The sequence below is a fragment of the Trachemys scripta genome, chromosome 3 (genome assembly GCF_013100865.1).
Source record: "Trachemys scripta elegans isolate TJP31775 chromosome 3, CAS_Tse_1.0, whole genome shotgun sequence".
In the NCBI taxonomy this organism is placed as follows: domain Eukaryota; kingdom Metazoa; phylum Chordata; order Testudines; family Emydidae; genus Trachemys; species Trachemys scripta.
Window position 1 is genome coordinate 52,849,511 of NC_048300.1, and position 23,896 is coordinate 52,873,406.

A 23,896-nucleotide genomic window follows, 5' to 3' on the forward strand; every position below is an offset into this window, starting at 1 on the left:
CGAACCGCGGCGAGTGGGAGCTGCGATCGGCCAAACCTGCCGTGTCAGCAGGTAAATAAACTGGCCCGGCCTGCTAGGGTGCTTACCCTGGTGAGCCATGTACCGAACGTTGCCGACCCCTGAAATATTTCAACAGCCATACCCTATTGACTGAAGCCCTTAATAGCAATCACTCTCCGTTAATAAAAGGCTGCAGGACTGGAGAGAAGGTTTGTCCCTTAGAGATGTATGTGGAATACTTTCACCTGATAGAACTGATATTACACCTCAGAAAACAATTAAATGAAACATGTAAATGTGCTAAGTCTTTATTGTTGCTGTACAGAAAGTAACAGATACATGGCTAAAACATTCTAACGTATCGGTGGACTTTGAAAACTAAGGCTATTCTGTAGATTTGTTGTATCCCAGTGTTTGTTTTCATACAACGCACTTATAAAACGAAGCTATAAAAACACAGATTCCTTTTTGGAAACATCTGAGATTGGTGTAGTGCACAGAATTACAGACTACATTTAGTATGATCAACACAACACCTTGCAGACCCACGTATGGTTCCTGTGTTACTAACGTTCAACGCAAAAAAGATCAGTCTCAGTCCGATGAACGAGCTGGGTGACAAACACAGACTGAGCAGTTCAACCTTCTGTCTGAGCAAAGAGAAACAGATCCACAATTCTGATAAGGAAACATTTGAATAAGGAAAATGAACAGCACCCTTAAAGGCAAGTTAAGCACATCATTTATCTCAAGAAATGTGTGATCTAACGGACATGTTAACCCAGTAGAGTGACTATAAAACGCACCAAGGCATAGCTATTGGGAGGAAAGAGAACAGTAGCTCTGAGAAATTGTGCTAATGAAGTGAGAGGTCTCTTGCTGCCAATATGCTTCCCTTGAAAGATCAGTGTGTTTGATTCCTAGAGCACCAGAGCCTTCCAATCCAGCAGTAATGAAAACATTTCAAAGGAAAGAGATGTTAAAAAGAGAGCGGTCTAGCACTTTGTGTGTGTGGAGTTTCAACTAAACAAACAAGGCAGAATAAAAAAATGTCTCTTGGAAGATGGCCAGGTAAAAGTGAATTTTCAATAAGAAGGGGAAAATGAACATTTTCCCAAAGAGTTTTCCCCATTTTCTGATTACATCTATTGAGCAAGGTGTCTCCTGCCTCCCACCAACTTTCTCCTTTTTTATTACCTGGGCTCCAAACAATTTTTCCTTCTTACGTCTCTAATTGATCTAGAAATAGATGTGGCTTTTTGGTTAATCTCCACCTTTGTACATCAGTCTCAGAAGTGAGGTCAACTCTGCTTGTGAGAAGTGGGGTTTTTACTTAACTTGTGCAACTCTGTGTTGTTGGGTCAGGCAATCCTAAAATGTAGTATTTACCAGGCCACTAAACTTGTGGCTTTTCATTAAAAAAAAAAAAAGACACAATGGTGAATACACGAAAGAGAGAGTAATTCAAGTTACAATTTGGAGGTTGGTTCCCACAGTAAGGATATATTTCAAATTTGGCCTCAATGGGATGTATAGTGTCCCTTTAAAGGCCACTGTTCAAAATTCTAACTCTGTAACAAAATAGACTTAAAAAATGTAGTAGAGATGTGAGCGAACAAGACTCCAGTTTAGGTTTCGGATTCACTTTATGACATCCCAAATGTCATGTAAGGGCAGAAAGGAATGCAGCTGGTCTGTGTGTTAGTGATGTGAAGTCTGCGCTCTGCAATCCTCACTTGGGATCTATGTTACGGCTCTAAGAGCAGGCAATCATTGTTATTACAGGCGTGAATGAAGAGCCCAAGTCTTGGACAGGTAAAAAGCCTTTAAATTAGACAAAAAAGACTTTTTTTTTTTCCATTGCAGGATGTGAGATAGCTGGAAGTGGAGGGAGTTGAACCAAAATTGAGTGTTATCTTAAAGAAAACGATGGGATGTAAATGTAAACAGCAACCATATTTTTGCTAGAGTGGAACTGCATTCAAAACGCTCCCTCCCCCCCCCAGGGCAGAAAGACTGTCCTTTGCTGCTGCATTCATGACAGCGCAATGCCAGCCATCAAGCTATTTATTCATGCATTTCTAAATATAACAAGAGGAAGTTTGTTACGAGACTTAAGCCTCAATTAGAAGCCATTTTTAGAAAAGAAAAAAGATTTTAAAAAAATGCATGGAGTAAAACAGATGGTTTCAAGTACTTGTGCATAATAACTAATTAGTCGCTATGAGCAGGGATTAAAAACAGCTGTCACCTTGGAAGGGACAGTTAAATATAGGTAGGCAATTTCATCCAACAGTGGCCCTAGATTCAAACGCACTGAAGAACATGCCTAGTATTGAGGTTTAAAAGAAAAAGGATTTGTCTGCAATGATGAACCAATATTTGAGTGGTTCAGTTTTGTACATGACAAACTCTTCATTGCAGATGTCTAAATTTCAAAGTAATAACTCCACATAGTGAGCCAGATTACCTTGATATAGCACAAGCATTTTCAGACATCTTTTGTGCAGCAAGTAGGAAGTGTTTAGTAAGTAAGGGGTATTCTGTGGCACTGGAATATACAAAGCAATGCACTGTTTTGAGGTTGACCGCCAAAGCCAAGCGGAGGAACTGAAGTGCTGGAATTGTTTATTCCATATACTTCGCTGCCATGAATGTTGTTCCTATTATGTGACAAGGAACCAGCCTCATCAGAAAAATCCAGCACCCGCTACCTTGTAAGGGTTTGAAAGGCCGAAAACCTTTGATTTCTCTGACTTTCCACCAATGCCGCATAAAAGGAGAGGACCTTGGATAAATTTTCTATGGGAGAGACTAACCAGTGAAAGATTGTGCAGAGGAGTGGCCTGAGTAGAAGAGGAATGACGTGAGTGGGTAGTCAAGAAGGATACTGTGTTTGGGAAGAGAAATAGAGTAGCTTTATTGTCCTGTGCTGTGATAGGCTGAGACACTTCTCTTGTCATATAACTATAGATAACGAACTGTGACCCTGGCTGAATTTTAGAGGGTTGCACTGATGTGCATACAGAAAAAAGCAGTCTTCCTACTGTAAACATTAAAGATTAAAACGATTAGGGAAACATTTTAAAAGCCAGAGTAGCAGCTTCAAATAAAAGACCTCTCACCTTCTCTAAAAAATATGTATTGTTTTCAGACAGGTTTCTTCTATAGGGAGAAACTGTTAACATCTGCCAGCTGTTTAGCAAATACAACATGCCCCCAGCTGGTTTTGCTTCAGCAGAAGGAACAGCTCTAAGTACTACAGTATGTGCAAGTCTCCCACAGGTAAGGGCTATTACACAGGTGACAGCCGTACACAACATTGAGGGAGCAAAACCTAGAAATGTAAGTCTTGCAAAAAATCAATTTAGAGTCAGAGTGGGGCAGAGTGGATGGCCCTACCTGCACCACAACATGAGATGCCCAAGTTAAAATCCCCATCTAGTTTCTCACTTCTTCAGCTAGGTTGGGTAGCAGTATGCTCAGTCATGTTTGGGGAAGTGTGGGGGAACAGGGTTTAAAATAATGTGAACATGTTAGGACTGCACGTGTACACAAGCGTTAGTCGTTAAATGAGCAAGTCTGTGCTTAGTTTAGGCCAATGTGATTGTACGGGAATCACAGATCTGTCTCCCTTAGCTGACCAGTTTGGATCTGCAGTTTTAAAAAGTTCAGTGTACCTCACATTTATTAACATCCTAATGATTGTTAAATAATCCAGCAAGTTGTTTCATAGCTACAGTACGCTGCAGTTGCTAGCTGCTTGCAAGAGCAATATAGAAATTACATTCAAAGATAAAAACTATCATTTTCACACATAGCAGTAACTAGAATGTCTTTTTCACAGAATAAGTGCAAAATGTCTTTAACAAATAATGGCGATAGTAAAAAAAAAAAAATTCTCATGCAAAAACGCTTCCCTGTTTACAAAGTCTGTGGTAAGTCTCAAAAACATCCTTTACCTCCCTCTCCCATAACAGCACTAGACTTGTTATTCTGTTTTCCTGCCATATCCATTCTGTCGTTTATTAAAATATCGGTGACGTGCAAGTTCAATTATTTCCAGCCCACCAAATATTTTTTGTTGCACAACAAAAATGACAACCGCAGTCACACAATACCATCGCACAAAGCTGTACAAGTACAGCAACACAAACATAGCTAGTGTGAACAACGTCCAGTACAGAAGCGAGATGCATTTAACCACTAGGACCCTGAGCTCAGATTTACAAGGTGGAATTATGCTTCGCCCTGTTACATCAAAGTACTTTTCACCTTCATAGAACAACTGGAGTCTCTCTTCTTTCTCTTCCCAACGCTTCTGGCACCAGAGCTGCAGCTCTTCCCTGGAAGTTGGCAGAGTCTGTACTGGATACCTATGGACATGAAAATGTATCTCCTTTGGGAAGTTTCCATTCAGAAGGTGCTTCTCTGTTTGTGGAATGTTTTGAGGGTATGCCACAGTTATATCATGGATAGCATCAAGGTTATTACCTACAAAAAACATTTTTGAGAACAAGATAAATATAGACACTGCAATGGACAGTTTCTCTGACAATTACCACTAATTAGAGCTTCAGAGTACAACTGAAAACTCAAAATCATGGTAGAATTCTCAAAGATTCATTAGCAAGTACAGAGTATTCTACTTATATAAATATAATATTTTAAGGGTATTTCCTAATCACCGTTCTATTTTTTCTGTCTCTGGTTTACAGCAAAAACCTGTAGGGACAAAATAACATTCACTAGAAGCAATATTAATCCAGGATTCTAAAACAGAATAGGTAAAAGGATAAAGTCTTATTTCAATGAGAGATTAGGATACACATGCCTGATCTTTTTCAAGTCAAAATAGGGTTCAATTCACTGTTTTTTTTCTGTGGTCACATACTTTTGAAGAACATTCATCACTACATTGTAAATTATCTTTGACCTAACAACTGTAACACATTGTACAATAACTATAATGATTGCAAAAGAATCCAGTTTACAGTTTGACTCAGAGCAGTACAAGTACAATCCTAATTTATTGCTGGTTTTGGGGGGAGGGGAGCACATACAAATATACAGCAGAAAAATGATCAGAAGTTCATTAAATCAGGAGTCCCTTTACTGCATTTAGAGGATGGGGGACAGCTTTGCAGGTACTGTACTGCAATTAACACAGCCCCTTTACACGTAAATAGTCAGTGCTCTGAGTGCCAGCTAGAAATGGCCTTTGCTAGAGACTGAGGACTCTTCATGGCATTCCAGATCTTGAGAACCCAACACAGGGCTGGCCTTACCATGAGGCGAACTGAGGTGGCCGCCTCAGGTGCCAGACAATGGGGAGGGAGGAGGGCGCTGTTAGGAGCCAGAGTATATAAAATTGTGTCTGCTGCTGGTGCATATGTATTCTCTCTGCTCTAGATGCACAGAGATGGTGAAGTTAGGGTGACCAGACGTCCCGATTTTATCGGGACAGTCCCGATTTTAGGGGACTTGTCCCGCGTCCCGACCTTACATCGGTCGGGACACACTTTGTCCCGATATCGGGGGACCGCGGCAACCTGGCACTGCCGGCACCGCTCACCTCTTCTTCCAGGCCCTGGGGCAGTGCAGCTGAGTTCCCACCGGCCGGCAGGCGCCTGGAGAGTGCTGCAGCCCCACTCCCCAGGCACGTACAGAGGCAGGGGTGGGGCTTGTAGGCGCCGGCAGTGTGGGCAGTGAGCCCCCCTCAACCCGACCCGCGCGCGAGCTACGCGGACAGGAGCCAGAGGGATGCTCCCTCCTCCTGCCGCCGCCACCAGCCCTGCGAACATGGCTGCAACACGGCCGCGCTTCTCCCTCCTGCTCCTCGCCTAATCGCCCTGCTCTGCCCTGCTCCTGCCTGCGCAGGGGCCCCTCTGCTTGGCCACCAAGCACCTGGACCGGCACTTCGCTGAGCGCAAGCGCTGCACTGACCCAGAGTGCAGCAGTAAATGGGTGCTGGGCACTGGGGTCCCCAGAGGGGACCTGCCTGCTGGATGCTGAGGCTAGCACTGCGGGGGATGAGGGGGGACTGTGCCAGGCAGGCTCTGGGAGGGAGGGCGGGGGGAGGGTCCAATGCCGCTCTGGGTAGCCTGTGCGGGGCAGGGTGATGATGCTGCAGCAGCAGCCCACAGAAAGCAAGGGATGGGAGACCCATAGGGAGGCCGGGGTGGAGGCAGTGCTCTCGGGGCCATGGGGCCGCACCTGTGGGCACAGCGCACGTGGGCCGTGATCCGGCTGCGAACTAGACGCTTCTTCGGCTCTTTAAAGGGCCAGTAGCCTGTCGTCCCGTCGGGCGGGTTCTCCCACGTGTGCCGGCGTGTGTTTGGCCATCGGCTCCCCACCCCCATCTGCAGCGTTGGTACGTTCCGAGCGGAGCGGGAGGGGACGAGTGGCAGTTGGCCGAGAGTGGGCGGAGGGAGGGGGCTGAGGGACGCGGCCTGAGCGCACCCTATGGCACAGGGCGGTGGCGGCGGGGTCCAGGCGCACGCAGGGGAGGGGCCGCCCGGGGCCCCACCGCCGAGTGCGGTCAGTGTGCGCGAGGCAGCGGACGGGGCGGCTTGTTCCTTTTTTTTGCTCCGGCTTTTTTTTTTTTTTGGTGTGGCTCCGCCCCCCCGGTGTCCCGATATTTCACTTCTGTTATCTGGTCACCCTAAGTGGAGTGCTGTGCTGGAGGAAGGAGGGCACAAGAGACATAACAAGTAGGCAGGAGAAAAGGTGAGAGGGAATAACAGAAAGAAGGAGCTGCAGGGAGAGAGAGGAGGAGGAGCCTCTTATGTACCTCTCTAGCACCCCCAGGAGCCTGGAATGATTAACACCAGCTTCTCAAGGAGCTTCCTGTTTCCTGTTGCTTCTCTGAACCCACTTGAGGAGAACAGGCAGTCAACTGAAGTAGTAGGAGCCAGTTAGGTCCTTAAGATGCTGATATCTTCCCTCACTCAGGCCCTGCTACCAGCCTGCTTATTTGTCCCCTTCAATGGAGTGTGGAGAGCCACTATAGCTGGCACAGAACAGCAGTCATGAGTGAAAGAAGAAAACACCCCTCTGGGGCAGCAGTCAGAAAAATAAAGAAAGGAAGGAAGCTTTTCTATCTATGCAGGAAGGAGCTCTCCTGAGATACATAGACACAAATGTTTACGGTGAGCCTTCCGGCCCCAGTGAGGATGTGAGTGGTGAGGAGATGCCTGATCTTCCAGTTAGTCAGAGTGCAGGTGACCTGGCAGCTACTTCAGCATCCATATCTCCATCTCAAATGGATGTAACCAGGCACATTCCTGAAGAAAAGTGCAGATCAGAGAAGAGTGTGGTGGAGGTGCAAGAAACAGCTGCTGATGAGTTTAGTTCCTGAAGTCTAGATGATCCAGGACTGTGGACCCACTTGAGCAATGCCTTGTACTGCATTGGCCACAGCACGTGAAAAACTTCATGTTCCCCAAAGACAATGAAAACAGAAGTTTCCATCCAACACATTATTGGCGGGAAATCCTCAATGGTGACTAAGTGGAGAGGCCATGGCTTATGTACTCAAAAACCCAGAATGCTACATACTGTTTTTGTTGCAAACTCTTCCAGTCTAATGTTCCAGCCACATTGGGTTCTACAGGAACAAAGGACTGGAAAAATCTGGCTAGAAATCTGGCATGCCATGAGAAGGCAGCAAATCACCTGAGAGCATTCCATAGGTGGAAAGAGCTTGAGATGAGACTAAGGTTAAAGGCCACCACATATGATCAGCATCAAGAGAAGAATTAGAGTCTCTTTACTGGCAAAATGTTCTGAAAAAGGCTCATTGCCATTGTGAAAATGCTTGTTCCCCAAAAGCTAGCACTGTGTGGCACTTCAGATCAGCTGAATGTGCCAAACAATAGAAACTTCCTTAAAATTGTGGAGCTGATGACTGAGTTTGATGCTGTACTCCAGGAGCATCTAAGAAGAGTCAGCACCCAAGAAATGTACACACACCACTACCTTAGAACAACAATTCAAAACGAGTTCATACAGTTACTGGCAACAAAGTCAAACAGAAAATTGTGGCAGATCTGGAGACAGCAAGATATTACTCTGTTATTTTGGACTGCACGCCTGACATCAGCCGTATGGAACAAATGACTTTAATGGTGCGTTTTGTAACAACAACAGAACCTAGTGAAAATGTCTCTGCAATGGTGACTGTCAGAGAGCATTTTCTAGAATTTTATTGACATTGATGATACTACAGGAGCTGGTATGACAAACGTGCTTCTTAAAAAGCTGGAAGATATGGGAATTGCGATAGCTGACATGAGAGGTCAGGGCTACAATAGTGCCAATGTGAGAGAGAAAAACGGAGGAGTGCAGACACAGATCCGAGAATTAAACCCTCAAGCATTTTTGTCCCATGCAGTTCTCATTCATTGAACTTGGTGGTCAGTGATGCTGCTGAATTTTTTAATGTAATTCAAAGCATGTATGTATTTTTTTCTGCATCAACTCATCGATGACAAATTTTGAAGCAACATCTGGGAACATCCTCTCTGACACTGAAACCACTGAGTGCCACATGATGGGAAAGTCGAGTGGAGGCAATAAAGCCTATCAAACACCAAATTGGGAAGATAGATGATGCCATAGTTGCCATTATGGAGGATAATGCTATGACAGGAACTGTTCGTGGGAGAACAGTGGCAGAGGGAAATGGAATCACCAGAAACATACATAACTTCAAATTTCTGTGTGGCTTAGTGTTGTGGCATGACATACTGTTTGAAATAAAATGTTGTAAGCAAGAGACTCCAAGATGTTGACCTTGATATATCTGGAGCAATGGAACAACTGGACAAAGCAAAGTCATACCTACAGTCTTACCGGTCAGACAAGGGATTTCAAAATGTTCTGAAGAGTGCACAGAAGTTGGCAGAGGAACTTCACACTGAAGCTATTTTCCCATCCATTCAAGAATACAAGAGTCACCAAAGACAACATTTTGATTACAAGGCACGGGATAATCACATAAGGGACCCGAAACAACAATTCAAAGTTGAATTCTTTAACCAAGTGCTAGATTGTGCAATATAGTCAATCGAAGAACATTTAATGCAGCTCAAGGAAAACAACAGTATATTTCGGATGTTGTATGATATTCCAAAACTCCTCATTATACTTGAAGAAGACCTACACCAGCAATGCAGGGCACTAGAGACAGTGTTGACACATGATGACATGCGCCCTTTCAAGATACATTTCAGCAGGATCAACTCCAAAGGCTGTTCTGGAATATATGTGCACAAATAAGATAACCACCCTCTTTCCAAATGCTTTTGTTGCTCTGCGCATACTTCTAACACCTCCTGTAATAGTTGCCATTGGAGAACGCAGCTTCTCCAAGCTGAAGTTAAAAAAAAATACATCTATGCTCCACAATGACACAGGAGAGGCTGGTCGGCCTTGCAACCGTCTCAATAGAGCATGAGCTGGCCCAGACTGTGGACCTTCAGGAAGCAGTTCAAATCTTTGCAAACAAGAAGACACGGAAAGCACCACTTTGATTATTCAAATAGATAAAAATGCCAGTGTTTACTATGCAGACAAGAAAAGTTACATTTGCTGTTCAGGCGTTTGAAAGTTAAGTGTTACTTAAAATTTTTGAACAAGGTATATTAAGTTGTTAGTTCTCCTTTATTGGGGTAGGTAACAGAGCAGTACCACGAGAGGAGTAGAACAGGAAGAAGGCCGAATTGAGACCTTTCAAAGTTTTGGCCCAAGCGAGGGGGCATGGGGGCGTCATTTGAGCTCCCCGCCTCAGGTGCCAAAATGTTGTGGGCCAGCCCTGACCCAACAACAAAGTACAAACCTGGGAGATAAACAAAGCTTTGGTTACACTGGGTATAGCTAAATATTTGAATGCACTTTTAAAAGCAATTGTGGATTAGCAATTAAAGGGGGACATTGACAAAAGGACCCAGCCCTTTGATTACTATGTCTAATCAAATCAATCCGCTTGCTTGGACAAATGTGATTAAGATGACTTTTACTGCTGTACCTGTGCATTAATACTAATTTTTAGAACAATGCACTATTCCATATATCCTCTCACCCTGCTGCTTCATACCAGACAACATTCTTTTTAGATTTGATAAAGCAAACTTGGCTAGTCTAGAACTGATCTAAAAATAGGTGCCCAGTGCACTCGACGTGACATTAAAGTTAAGTTCTGCCAGCACTGTAATTTATCAGGTGTTGCTGCTTTTATTTTGTTGGTTGTTTCAGAGCAGAATAGGTTGAGTTAGAAACTAAAAAGACGAAGGGTCGTTCATGGGTGCAATAACTATGACCAGATCTGTATCAGAGGAAAGGCCTTAAGGCAAGAGTGCTTGAACACCACTGCTCAATGTGACTCGAACTTAGGAATGGACCCAGCAAAACCCTTAACAGTCGAATACTATAACAGTTGAGAAGTGGTGTGCCAAGTCTTCATTTATTTACTGTAATTTAAGGTTTCACGTGCCAGTAATACATTTTACATTTACAGGGGCCAGCAGGCGGAACCCCAGACCGGCAGCGTGGGTGGCAAACAGCACCCCAGACTGGCAGCGGGCTGAGCTGCTCAGCCCGCTGCCGGTCTAGGGTTCCATCCGCTGGCCCCTGCCAGCCAGGGTCCTGGCCACCGGTCCCGCTCAGCCTGCTGCCGGCCCAGTGTTTCATCCATCCAGGCCGGCAGCAGGCTGAGCGGAGCTGACGGCCAGGACCCCGGCTGGCAGCAGAGTGTCACTAAAAATCAGCTCACGTGCCGCCTTTGGCATGCGTGCCGCAGGTTGCCGACCCCTGTATTATACCAAGGAAGAGATACCATCCAACTGAAGACACAACAGCTCTCCACTCCCCCCCCATCACTTCCACCATGTGTCTGCTGAGCAATCAGTTTGCCATTATCACCCTTTCTAGATGGCATGATGCAGATGTTTTTAACAATCAAGATACTGCACAAATAATAGATAATATTCCACACATATTGTGACATCTAGTTTTATTTATTGCATCCTGCTGTGTACTAGCCTTTGCTGAATATTCATATAATATTACTGATGCCCATTCTGTTGTTCTTACAAAACTCTTCACTACTATTTTGTTAAATTCCCCACCTGCTTTGTTGCATCATGTCTGACATTAGATAGAAACCTTCAGAGCAGAGACCAGGTCTTATCTATACTTCAAAGTGCCTAGCATGCTTTTGGTTCTGTACATTAATTATATAGTGCAGATCTCAAAGTATTATATACAGATGGGAGCAGTAATGTTTACCTATGATATAGAGGGGAAACTGAGGCAAGGAATGGCTAAAAGACTTACCCAGTGACTCAGGCCAGAATTCAGGTTTCCTGACTCCCAGCCACATGTTTGAACTACTAGATCACTGTTTCCCCAACATATCACAGTGATAAGCACATCAGAATTACTTCAGAAGAAAGGACTCGGGCACTTCAAAGACAGGCTCAGCATACCAAAAAGCACAGAAACGTATCAGATATAGGAAATACAGACATATATGATTTAATATGCAGAAGGATTAGAGCCTTCTAAACGTGTCCCTTGTCTCGGAGGTTTTAATTCTCTGGCAGGGCAAACATGTGGCGATGACAATTTCCAGCCAATTATTTAATAGCTATTGAAAGGAGCGTGCCTTCTCCTACTATTGTTTGCAGTAAGCTGCTGGATCTACATTGCATACTTTAACAAAAAGGTTCTGAATGTTTTCCACTGATTCATCAGTGAAATCTATTAACATGAAAAGGGCAACACTATCACAGCCAAGTGGTATCTGAATGAACCTGCTTTCAAATTTTATTGCAACAGATAAAGTAAATCCCAGAAACTAGAAACATCCTTTGGAGGGGGTGAAGCTCCTTTAATGACTGCATCTGGGGCCAGGGCCGGTGCTACCATTAAGGCAAACTAGGCGGTTGCCTAGGGCACCAAGATTTGGGGGTGCCAAAAAGCGGTGCCCCCAATTGTTTTTACAGCCTTCCTACGCCCCCTCCCTGAGTGCACGGTCGCCACTCCACTTCTCCCACCTCCCAGGCTTGCGGCGCCAATCAGCTGTTTGGCGCCGCAAGCCTGGGAGGGGAGGAGAATTAGAGCGGGGGCGGCGTGCTCGGGGAGGAGGCGGAGCAGAGGTGCGCTGGGGTGGGAGCTGCAGCATGGCTCCCCAGGGGGGGAACTGCCGTGGGGGGGGGGGCGCCTCAGGGCAGGGGGTGGGGAGCTGCTGCAGCGCAGGGGCGCAAGGTGGAAGTTTTGCCTAGGGTGCGAAACTTCCTTGCACCGGCCCTGTCTGGGGCAGCTAATTTTTGAGCAGGGCATCCAGCTCAGCACACTTTTCACATTTCCTTATTGCTGCCTCTGTCTTCCTCTTCCCCAATGCAGGCTCATCCTATGTGCAGGGTGGAAACTTACTAACAGCAAATGGCTCAGAATGAATGGAAATTGCCTGTCAGCCAACAAAAGAAGGAAGGTGACAGTGGACAGAGTGGGGTACAGGAGAGCTGCTGGGCTACCAGAAATGGACAAGGCTCAAGACACGATGGGGACAAGTCGTATGCTAGAAGCAGCTAAGAAGGGACTACAGTGGGCAAATAAGGAATGACTGATGGGAGCAACCAGAAAGGCAAGAGGAGACTATGTACAAAGGACAGAACTAAGCTCTAGCTCATCAGAATTAATTTTTCAAGATGGCAGGACACACCCCAGGCGGAGAATGGTAGTAGGGCTGAGTTCAGGAAAGGAAACATGGAGAAGTTTTAGATTACTGGGCTTTGTTTCACTTCATGCATGTTACATCCAATATCTTACCATATCACTCTAGAGAATGGCCCACATTTCCATTAGTATGGGAGGATTGCAGAGTGACCTCGTATGTGGGGCATTAGCAGAATGTCATTGATGGGAACTGCATCAAACTGCAGCTGACTGTTACTATGGGGCACGTAACTAGGTTAGTCAGGCAGCAGGTAGTATTTCCCCCCACTGAATTTAAATCCCTTCTTAAGGCACCTGCTTTCGCACATTTCAAGTGCAAGCCATAATGCGGCTTAAGAGTCATGTTGCTCTAATTACCACTAAGACTGTTTCCACTGAGACAATAATTGAATAAGGCATGAGTACTTGTTTGGAGCTCAGACTAGTTGTCTGTGCCTAATGAGGCAGGCTTGAGAAAACTGGCATTTATTAACATCTGAAGATCCTTCTTTACTTTTTTGTGGCTATGAATACTATTATGGAGGAAGGGGGGAAACCAGAGGGAACCAAATAGGTGTTTCACATTTGAAACCTAATTTTAACAACTCTCTAAATTAAGTAACAGAGGGTCCTGTGGCACCTTTAAGACTAACAGAAGTATAGGGAGCATAAGCTTTCGTGGGTAAGAACCTCACTTCAGATGCAAGATGTCTTGCATCTTTGATGCAGATGTCTTGCATCTGAAGAAGTGAGGTTCTTACCCACGAAAGCTTATGCTCCCTATACTTCTGTTAGTCTTAAAGGTGCCACAGGACCCTCTGTTACTTTTTACAGATTCAGACTAACACGGCTACCCCTCTGATACTCTCTAAATTAAGATAACCACAAAAGAGAGAGTAAAAGTTGATGGATGGGCATTTCAGCTGATCAGGACACTCATCAATTTTGGCAGCTTTTAGAGCCCTCTAAGACAAGGATTCTCAAACTTTTTTTGCTGGGCTCTCCTTTGAAAATATCTCAGGCTGTGATGACTCCTCCCCTATCCTATGCCACCCTTACTTCTGTGCAACTGCTGGTGGCAGTGCTGCCTTCAGAGCTGGATGCCCGGCCAGCAGCCACCACTCTCCGTCCGCCCAGCTCTGAAAGCAGTGCAGAAGTAAGGGTAGCAATACTGTGACTCCCCTACAATAGCCTTGTAGGCTTCATTTGGGCTGGGACCCCCAGTTTGAGAAATACCGCTCTAAGACAATAATGGGAATGAGACTCCTTATTACCAGTGAGTGATGCTGTTCTCGGTGCATTGGGATAGAAACTGCAGCACAGAGATGCTAATTGATTCTGAAAGCTTATTCGTCATCATTCCTACACTGCTAATAAAGCCAAAACAGTTGAGTAATATGTATCTTAGTCTCCAGCTACTTAACAGTTACTAAGCTGCAAAACATCCTGCAAGCCTAGTTCTCCATTTATTTCTATAAATATTTCTTTGAGATATATTGGTGCTCCACTTAAAGTTGTTCATATGCCAGGATTGACCAGCGTGTGACATTTCTCTTAAAATAATTGCAATGCAAAGCCAGTAGCTTTAGGCTTTATAGTCATAAGTTGGTAAAGGTGGCACAAGTAATTCCGACTGGGCTCGTGGCCAAAGTTATAGCATCAGCAGTAAAACTTCGCTTGCTCTATTTTTAAAAAAAGTGTTTTTATGAGAGAGAGAGAAAAAGGCATTTTTTTCTTTCATTATTCCAGATGCTCTATTCAAATCTCTCCCTTCTCAAGCCTTATAACCAAGGGCCTCTTATTAGGCTCAAAACGAACTTCTCTCAGGTGGAATGATATTACATTTAAATCTATGTGTTAAATAATGTCAGCCCGACTTCTAGGGAGGTTTTTTTAGCATGGAGAGCGAGTCAGGATTTTAAATATTTTAAACTTCTCTCAAATGTGTTTATCCAGAGAACAACACAGAGCCAGTATAAGTATTGTGAACTGCTTAAAGCAACATTCAGCTCTTAGGGATGGACCCTCAAAAGATAACACAATCCAGAAACCATGCAGAATATTGGAGAATGATTCCATGGACCTATTATGTGTGGTATGAGGTTCAACTGGGAGCTGGAACACCGACAGGAGTTCTTCAGATGTGACTCAGGTTACCATGAAGGGCATTTTTTGCAATACTTGTAAATGAACAACACTGAGCTGGTCATTGCAAAGTAAAAGGTTTGCTATATAAGCAGGTATTTTGAGGGCATTCTGAATAGATGTTCTCTTCCCAAAGTGTCCTTCAATGAGCCCATAAATTAGAGGTGGACCCAAGCCTAAACACTGGAATGGAACTACTCAAAATGTTAGAGGTTTAAAATCTGAGTCCAAATGCTGTGCAGACTCCTATTTCTAGTGTAAACAATCACATGGGTGGCTATTCCATCTTCAACCCAGGTGAGGACCTCAGCGGCTATTTGTCCCTATATTACCTGTCACTGATACTATGTTCAGTTTCAGTCACATATATCATTACTACGGCTGCAAGTCTGTCACAGAGGTCACAGATTCCAGGACTTCTGCAACAGCCAGTGCGGCTGGCTCGGGGGACACCTAAGTAGCTTGGGCAGCCTCTGGGCCAGCTGCACTGGACCCTGCCATGCCCCCGCCCCGCTCCAGCCCCTTAGCAGCAGTGGGGGTCCTTGGCTGCGTGCCGCAACCTGCCACTCCCCCAGCAGCAGCAGGGGTCCTGGGCCGCATGCTATCGCCGCCTCCCCCAGAGCACCCACGGCGCTCCCAGGCTGCCTCCTGCCCCAGAGCACCCAAGGTTTAGTCAAAGCTATATAGCACAAGTCATGGACAGGTGAAGGACCATGAATTTTTGTTTACTGTCCATGACTTTTACTAAAAATACCCGTGACTAAAATGTAGCCTTAATCATTACCCTCGGGTCAGAGCTGATCGTGATACTTCAGATCTTATCCCAATCTTTCGTTACATCACAAAATGGTACTTGATACATGGTCACACTGATTCCAATTTGTATGGCTGCAGGGCTCTGCATTGTATAGCTCACATGGTGAAGTCAATGTGTCTGAGGTTTTCTTTTTGCGGGGAGTGGGATTTTTTTTTTTTTTTTTTGCTACATTAATGCAATGGGTCCCTGTGCCCAGATAGGGTTCTTTAGGCACTACCACAATAAAAAAATAAATACATATGACTGTTAGATTAAAAAAGTGGAGCTGGTCCATGCATTTTGAGACATTCCTCTGAACAAATTGATCAGTTACATAATCAAAACATAGATGGTAACTAGCAGAGTGAGGCTACTTGCTATCTGACAATATCTGATTTAAGATCGTTATGTCTTAACTTTGAACCACACACAGTGTTTGGTATTAAAACAAAAGCTATCAAAACCTGCTTACTGGAAAACGTTACCGCCTTGGCTGCTGAAAGACTTTAGGTTATTTTCCCTTATAAACAGAGAACCTGCGGGCGAGCAACTTCAAGGATTTACAAGCACCGATGAGTAGTATAATCCTTGGGAGGATTTATGACTTCAAGCATCCCTCTTTAAAACAGACATGGCAGTCTGGGTTCATCTCAACCACTTTCAATTCAATAGTTATTGGGAATCTTTTCTGTAGAAATTTAGCAGTCAAATAAGCAAACAAGAAAGGCACAATGCTAATACTAGCCTTGATTAACAGAGCACAGGAAGTCTCTGTACCAGCCCAGACTCTACAGCGATCAAGTGAACCTTTTCAATTTTCCACATCCGCAGCAACATGATGGCTCTGAAGATATTCCCACCTGCTGACAGGAAGGAGTTTGAAGAAATGAGGCCTGTTCTCTTGCAGCATGGAAAGTTTTGACTAGTTTCACTACTGGTGAAGAAGAGGAACCGTACACTTACAGATGCGACTATTATGAACTGCAACTGTCTCCAGACTAGATGTTCAATGAACAAAAGATATATGCTATATCCCAAATTCTCCTTGGCTATCAGCATACATTTGTACCTGCATCCTATGTTAAACAAATATAAACAGCATGCAGGCTTTCAGTCTAACACCAGATTTAGCAGTATGTAAATCAGAACTACCTCGGTTTGAAGCCAGCCAGGAAAAAAAAAAAAAAAAGGGAAATTATACTCTGATTTTGAAGTGCATTATAAAACCCCTCATTTAGTAGATTTTCATAGATTGAAAGACCAGAAGGGACCACTGTGATTGAGTCTGTTCTCTTATATAACACAGGCCACAGAACTTTCCCAAAATAATTCCTAGAGCAGCGCTTTTAGAAAAACGTCCAATCTTGATTTAAAAATGGTCAGTGATGGAGAATCCACCGCAACCCTTGGTAAATTGTGCCAAGGGTTAATTGCTCTCACTTGTAAAGCTTTATACCTTATTTCCATTCTGAATTTGTCTAGCTTCAACTTCCAGCCATTGAATCATGTCATACCTTTCTCTGCTAGACTGAAGAGCCCATTATTAAATATTTGATCCCCATGTAGGTACTTACAGACTGTAATCAAGTCACCCTATAACCTTCTCTTTGTTAAGCTAGACAGCTTGAGCTCCTTGAGTCTATCGCTCTAAGGCACGTTTTCCAATCCTTTAAACTTTCTGGTGGCTCTCTGAACCCTCTCCAATTTATCAACATCCTTCTTGAATGGTGGTCACGAGAACTAGACATGGGATTCCAGCAGTGTTTGCACCAGTGCCAAATACAGAGGTAAAATAACCTCTATGCTCCTACTTGAGATTCCTGTTTATGCATTACAGTTTATGCATCAACCCTTTTAGCCACTGAATGAAACAGGGAGCTCATATTCAGCTAATTATCCACTATGACCCCCCAAATCTTTTTCCGAGTCACTGCTTTCCAGGATAGAATCCCCATCCTGTAAGTATGGCCTGCATTCTTTATTCCTAAATGCATACATTTACATTTAGCTGCATTAAAATGCATATTGTTTGCTTGTACCATCTTACCATGCAATCCAGATCGCTGACCTGTCCTCTTCATTATTTACCCCTCTCCAAATTTTTGTCTCATCTGTAAACATTGTCAGTGATGCTTTTATATTTTCTTCCAGGTCATTGATAAGTGTTAAATAGCATAGGGCCAAGAATCGAGCCCTGTTGGATCCTACTAGAAACATACCCATTCAGTGTTGATTTCCCATTTACATTTACATTGATAAAGAGCAAACTGGGCCACTTGATAAGCTTGGCACAAGCAAACAGTATGGGGGGTTTTAAAGGGAGGCGGGGTGGCTTCCGGCCTCCATAACCCCTGGGCAGTGGAGTTCACAATTGTGACCAGAGCAGTCAGTGTCAGGCACTGGGGGATGTCTGGTGGAGGACTGTTAAGGTTGACATAGGTAAAGCAGCATCTAAACTCATGTCACGTTGACCTCAGTACATCTACCATGGCTCATCACCATTTGGGGAGGTGGTGTTACTGGGTCGCCGTAATGGGGCACATACATTAGTGGAAGACAAATTTAAGTGTAGACAAATGCATGACTAGGTCCATGCAAGGTGGCTTACATCAACTTAACTTTGTAGCGTAGACCAGACCTAAGAATGATTACAAATAACATGGTTAGACCTCAACAGTCATTGCTACTTTCTATCTTAATGTGAGTGATAGCGTTCTTGTTAGTGATGTCTGGCAGCTTTCTCCTCCCATCACCCAACCTCCCACCCCAACCCCCAAAACCAAGAATAGGAACACAGTATAATATAGTTCCATTACAGGAACATAGGACAATAGGAAAAAGAAGAAACTAGAAAGCTAAGTGTGGATCGTTAAGTACATCACCCCGCTAGTGCAAGCTAGAAGATATATCAAATGTTAAACTGATACTAAACTTGCTTACTCTGAGAATGGGTCAAACTGTACAAGAATTGATACCCAAAGCACTATCCAGAATCCTGGCAGATTTAGCTTGTAATAATTGCAGAGATTGCTTGTCCAACTGAAGCTGCTTTCACCTGCCATTTACAGAAAGAACAAGAACACTGGGTTACAGCACTCAGTGCAATTTGCTGAGCATCATCTCACTTGTTCTATTCATGTCTTAGAACTATTCCTACTCCTTTTTTTTTTTCTCCCAGAACCTGCATCTTCTGACCAGACTGTAGCCCATACCAGGGTCAACTTGCCCACAAGACCATGCACTGACAATTGTCAGCTTTGCAAATCCAAGCTGCCTTTAGAAATGTACCTCGCGCGGTGTTAAAAAGAGACACTTCAGAGCAAGTGGGAGGAAAGAGTTCAATGGAGAGTGGTGAGCTGGCTGCTCTGCTGTTGACACAGTGGTTGCATTGATGAGAATGTCAACCTGGCAGCTGCACTTTAGTCTTCAGAGCAATGCTCTCTCCTCGCTCCCTGTCTCTGAAGTGCTACTGTATGAATTACAGAGCCAGAGCTGATTGAGGCATAAATAAAACACATGGGGAAACTGTGGGAGGGGGAGGGGAGGATAAAAGGAGCACATTATTTTCAGTCACTAAGGATGACCAGGCATAACTAACTCGCTAGTCTTTACTTCATCACTTGTAAGCTACATTTGTCAACCCCAGATAATGAAAATACCTGGTTTATTCTCCCCCACGTTGTCTACTTGCTCTTTCCCAGCCTGCCCTGCTGAATGTCTATTTTACATACATATGTGTGTTAAGGTTTTGTAAGATAAAAGCTTTCATAGCCCCGTTACACTGTCATCTCTAACAACACAGTATGTCCCTATTACTATCACACAAACTAACTGTGGAATGTTCTTTATTAATACAGAAGGTGATGTTTTACCTGAGGACTAGTCAGATACTGAAGTACTGGTATGCATCTGCCCAACTCTCCTAAGTTTTAATATAAATTGCCTGGCAAACATCCCATAAACTCAGATAAGACTATTTTTATTTTAAGAATAATTGTGATTAATTCACTTTACTACAATAAAATCCTTGCAAAGAGTCCCCAGATTTACTCCTGCACCCTAACAGAAATATTTGTAGAAGAATATACAAAATGAAAAAGTTGAATAAAAAAGTTAAATTGGGAAGTCTGGGTATTTTCTTAAAGCGCAAGTACTGTAAAAAAACCAAACAAAAACCAACAAAAAAACAAAAAAAAACTGTTTTTAAAGAGTGATAGAGGATGGCTATAGATATTTAATCACTAAGACATGTATAAACAACTCAAGCTTATTCTTAGTTTAATTTTGTGAATTTCTGGTAATAATGTCCAGGGCATTACTTTATTCCTCTCTTGTTTTATGGTACTGATTTCAAAGGTAGTTGGCTGATCAAGTCCACCACCCATTCAGAATCCTTTCCCCACTGCCAGTGCAGCCAGTGAACTTACACCAATGATCCTGTATCCTGAAATAAACTCACAGAACTTTAATAGTACCACTCTTTGGAATTAAAACACACAGTAAAAGTCATTGGAGGGTAATTAAATGGTATTGTTATGCATTTGTTAGAACTAAGAGTTCCACTTTCATTTCTGTCTCACCTCACACTGTTAATGGTAAAACTCAATTCTTCGCTTTGCGAAAGGCTGGATACACAAAGACCGATGAAGTTTTCTTTTTTGAAAAAATTATATAACTGCTATATTAACCATGTTTAAAATCAGAGAACATTTCCACAATGTTAACAATACCTTTTTTCCACTGCATGAAAGACAGATCACACTGTACTACACAGTGAAAGATCGCTTTTACTGTTCTCAATTAAAATATACACATTAAAATGGATTACACTTTGTTCTGATTTCCTTGTTCAGTCAATAAAATTGAATTAGTTTTCTACTAGGTTCCTCTGAAACCACTCCCTTCAGATACAGCTACCTTTTATAGTTCTGAGATTCAGTCACATCCTGGTTAAGAATTTCCTGAGTGTATTTAATGTACAGAAACATTTTTTCAGGGATAGACCCTTTGACCTATTTTATCGTTTGTCTGTTTCAAAGTCATTGAAAAGTAGGGGGGTAGGGTCACAGAGGATTAGGGGAAAAAAAGCAGCATGGTAGATCTTCAGAAGAGAGTGATCCTGGCAAATACTGTTTCAGTAAAATAATGGAAAAAATATTGACCAGGACACAAGCGTCACACTATTCTTTTCAGAAATAGGGTTGCCAACTTTCTAATCACACAAAACCAAACACCTTTGCCCTGCCCCTTCCCTGAGGCTCTGCCCATCCCCCACCCCTTCCCCGAGGCCCCGCCCCTGCTCACTCCCATCCCCCCTCCCTCTTTCATTCACCTGCTCATTTTCACTGGGCTGGGGCAGAGGGTTGGGGTGTGGAAGGAGGTGAGGGCTCCGGCTGAGGGTGCAGGCTCCGGGAAGGGGCCAGAAATGAGGGATTCGGGGTGCGGGAGGGGGCTCCGGGTTGTGGCAGGGGATTGGGGTGCAGGGGGGTGAGGGCTCTGTCTGGGGGTGCAGGCTCTGGGATGGAGATGAGGGGCTTGGAGTGCAGGAGGGGGCTCTGGGCTGGGGGTTGGGGTGTGGGCTCCAGAGGGAGTTTGGGTCCAGGAGGAGGCTCAGGACTGGGACAGGGGGTGCAGGAGGGGGCTCAGGGCAGGGGGAGGGGGTTGGGGCGGGAAGGGAGTTCGAGGTGCGGGTTCTGGGAGGTGCTTACCTTGGGTGGCTCCCAGAAGCGGAGAAATGCCTCTTGGTTCTGAGAAAGAGGCGCAGCCAGGAGGCTCTGCACGGTGCCTCCGCCTGCAGGTACTGCCCCTGCAGCTCCCATTGGCTGCGGTTCCCGGCCAATGGGAGCTGTGGAACCAGTGCTTGGGGCGGGGGCAGCGTGCAGAGCCCCCATGGCCGCGCCACCACCTAGGAGCCAAGGGACAGGTCGCTGCTTCCTGGGAGCCAGGCAGACCCAGGTAGGGAGCCTGCCTTAGCCCTGCTGCACCGCCGACCGGACTGTTAAAGCCCAGTCAGCACCGCCAGGATCCCTTTTCAATCGGGTGTTCCGGTCGAAAACCAGATACCTGGCAACCCTATTCAGAAAGGGCCAAGGAATTTTTAAACTTCCATCAGACACACAGAAGGAACTTTAATTTAACACATCAACAGAAGGATGTCTCTCTGAATACTGCAGTGCAACAATAAGCAAAACAACCAGTCTATGTAGAATTAGATTTTATAACCTTCTAGTATGAAGAAGTTAATTCCCTAGAAGACTCCAGATATGAACTTCAGATTTGATTTTTTTTTGGATTTTTCTTTTATCTAGATTTCCAGCCAAACTCTCTCTCTTCTTAACACCTCATCCTTTGCTTTAAACTTCTTTCACTACCCCAAGTCAACCACTAGAGAGTACTCTTTAGCTACCCAGTGACCTTATACTGTTTCAAACCATGCCCTCTTTCACTGTCTGTCCCAAGCATCACCCATGATCAGTCTAGCCTTCAGGAGCCCTAGGGAAAACAATCCTGAATCAGCAAGAAGTTTAGGCACTGCAAATTATTATAGATGGGCTAAAAGCAGTGATACTCAGGCCTTGGCTACACTTACCCGGTAGTTCGACGGCTGGAAATCGAACTTCTGGGTTCGACTTATCGCGTCTAGTCTGGACGTGATAAGTCGAACCCGGAAGTGCTCGCCGTCGACTGCGGTACTCCAGCTCGCCGAGAGGAGTACCGCGGAGTCGACGGGGGAGCCTGCCTGCCGCGTGTGGACCAAGGTAAGTTCGAACTAATTCGAACTAAGGTACTTCGAACTTCAGCTACGTTATTCACGTAGCTGAAGTTGCGTACCTTAGTTCGAATTAGGGGGGTAGTGTAGACCAAGCCCAAGATGTCAGTGGTTCAGGAGCCAAATTACTGATCAACATTACCTAAACAATTGGTTAACAACATAGTAAAAGCGTCCTGATTGGTTAATAATTAAATCACAATGTTTTGATAGCATGTACAGCAGAGAGACTCAGGAGACACATTAGGGAGCCACTTGCATCTTGCGAGCCTCAGTCCGAGTATCACTTGGCTAGAGGATATCTACCATGGCATTGCATTTGGCGTACGTAAGAAGCGACAAAAAACAGCTTTTAGATGCAGAGAGGTCCAGTGTTAAAAATATGACTAATACTGAATCAAAATACCAAACATGTGAACTGCTGAAAAAGAAGTAGATGTGAAAAGATGCTAGCAGCCACCTCAAATGTTTACACTGACTGTCTCCACCAATGTCCTGAGCTAATCTGTTGTATTTCATGCCTCACCAATTTTCTCTAATTCCCATTCTTGGCCACAGTGGCCTTGCTTTCGTACGCAGTGAGAAGAATGCAGAACAGCACCCACAATTATGAAAACACAGAGCATAATTTTGGTATCTGTTCAGTCATAGGCTTATAACATCTCTCTCTGAATGTATGTATTAAAAACAGGTTATTATTTTGTCCTGCCTTCTTTTAAATGCAGTACAAGCATTTTGTTCTGAACACATTCCATACTCTTCCACTAGAAGTGCCTCGAAATAAGCACGGCTGTTTACTAGCTTGAGTTCTCAGCTGAGAGGCATTTACACACAAACAGGCTTATCTATGTATATCCCTGAATTAAATCAGTTTTAGGCAGATGAAGCACTTGAGCTTCAATTAACTCTCAAACTTCTGGTGCTGAACTAGTCAACAGAACAGATCCTCTAAAATCACTTAACACTGAACTCCATTAAGATATGCTAATGACAAACACCCTCCTCTCCCCCCACCACCCCCGGTTTTCCATCATTACTACTCCATATACACCTTTCTTTCTGATGATTGACTAGGTATATGGTACACTTGCCTGACAATATAGAGTGACATATTAGAGTACAGTTTATATAACATTGCAGATAAAGGACATTTAGGTCCATGACAGGATGGACAGAGAGATGATCTTGTCCTTAATCCTCTGGTGCTAAAACAATTTCTACCGGACCACGATACATGAATGCACAAATCTTATTAAATTCATTCAATCAGCCCAATACTTGGGGAGCCATCTTAATCAGAAAAGCATTTAATGAAAAGCCTCAGCTCCGATGAATACTCTTTAATTATGACTGACTAATATTTGTCCACAAAGAAGAATTCATTTCAAGATTAGCCCGAGACCTGGAGGAAGCCGAAGACATCAATTTAATAATGGAATGGCTAATTAAACTATAATGGAATCCTA

The 23,896-nt window shown here is 44.1% G+C and overlaps 1 protein-coding gene across 4 annotated transcripts in view; it reads right to left on the reverse strand.

Annotated features, from left to right (window-relative positions):
• Window positions 1–292: 292 nt before the first annotated feature.
• Window positions 293–23,896, reverse strand: part of LCLAT1 (lysocardiolipin acyltransferase 1) — a 205,515-nt gene continuing 181,911 nt past the window's right edge. For all 4 annotated transcript variants that reach the window (XM_034764741.1, XM_034764740.1, XM_034764739.1 and 1 more), the window contains one exon: window positions 293–4,494. In XM_034764741.1, the coding sequence (XP_034620632.1) occupies window positions 3,992–4,494 (503 nt within the window). In that variant the 3' untranslated portion in view covers window positions 293–3,991. The remainder of the gene's footprint in view (window positions 4,495–23,896) is intronic.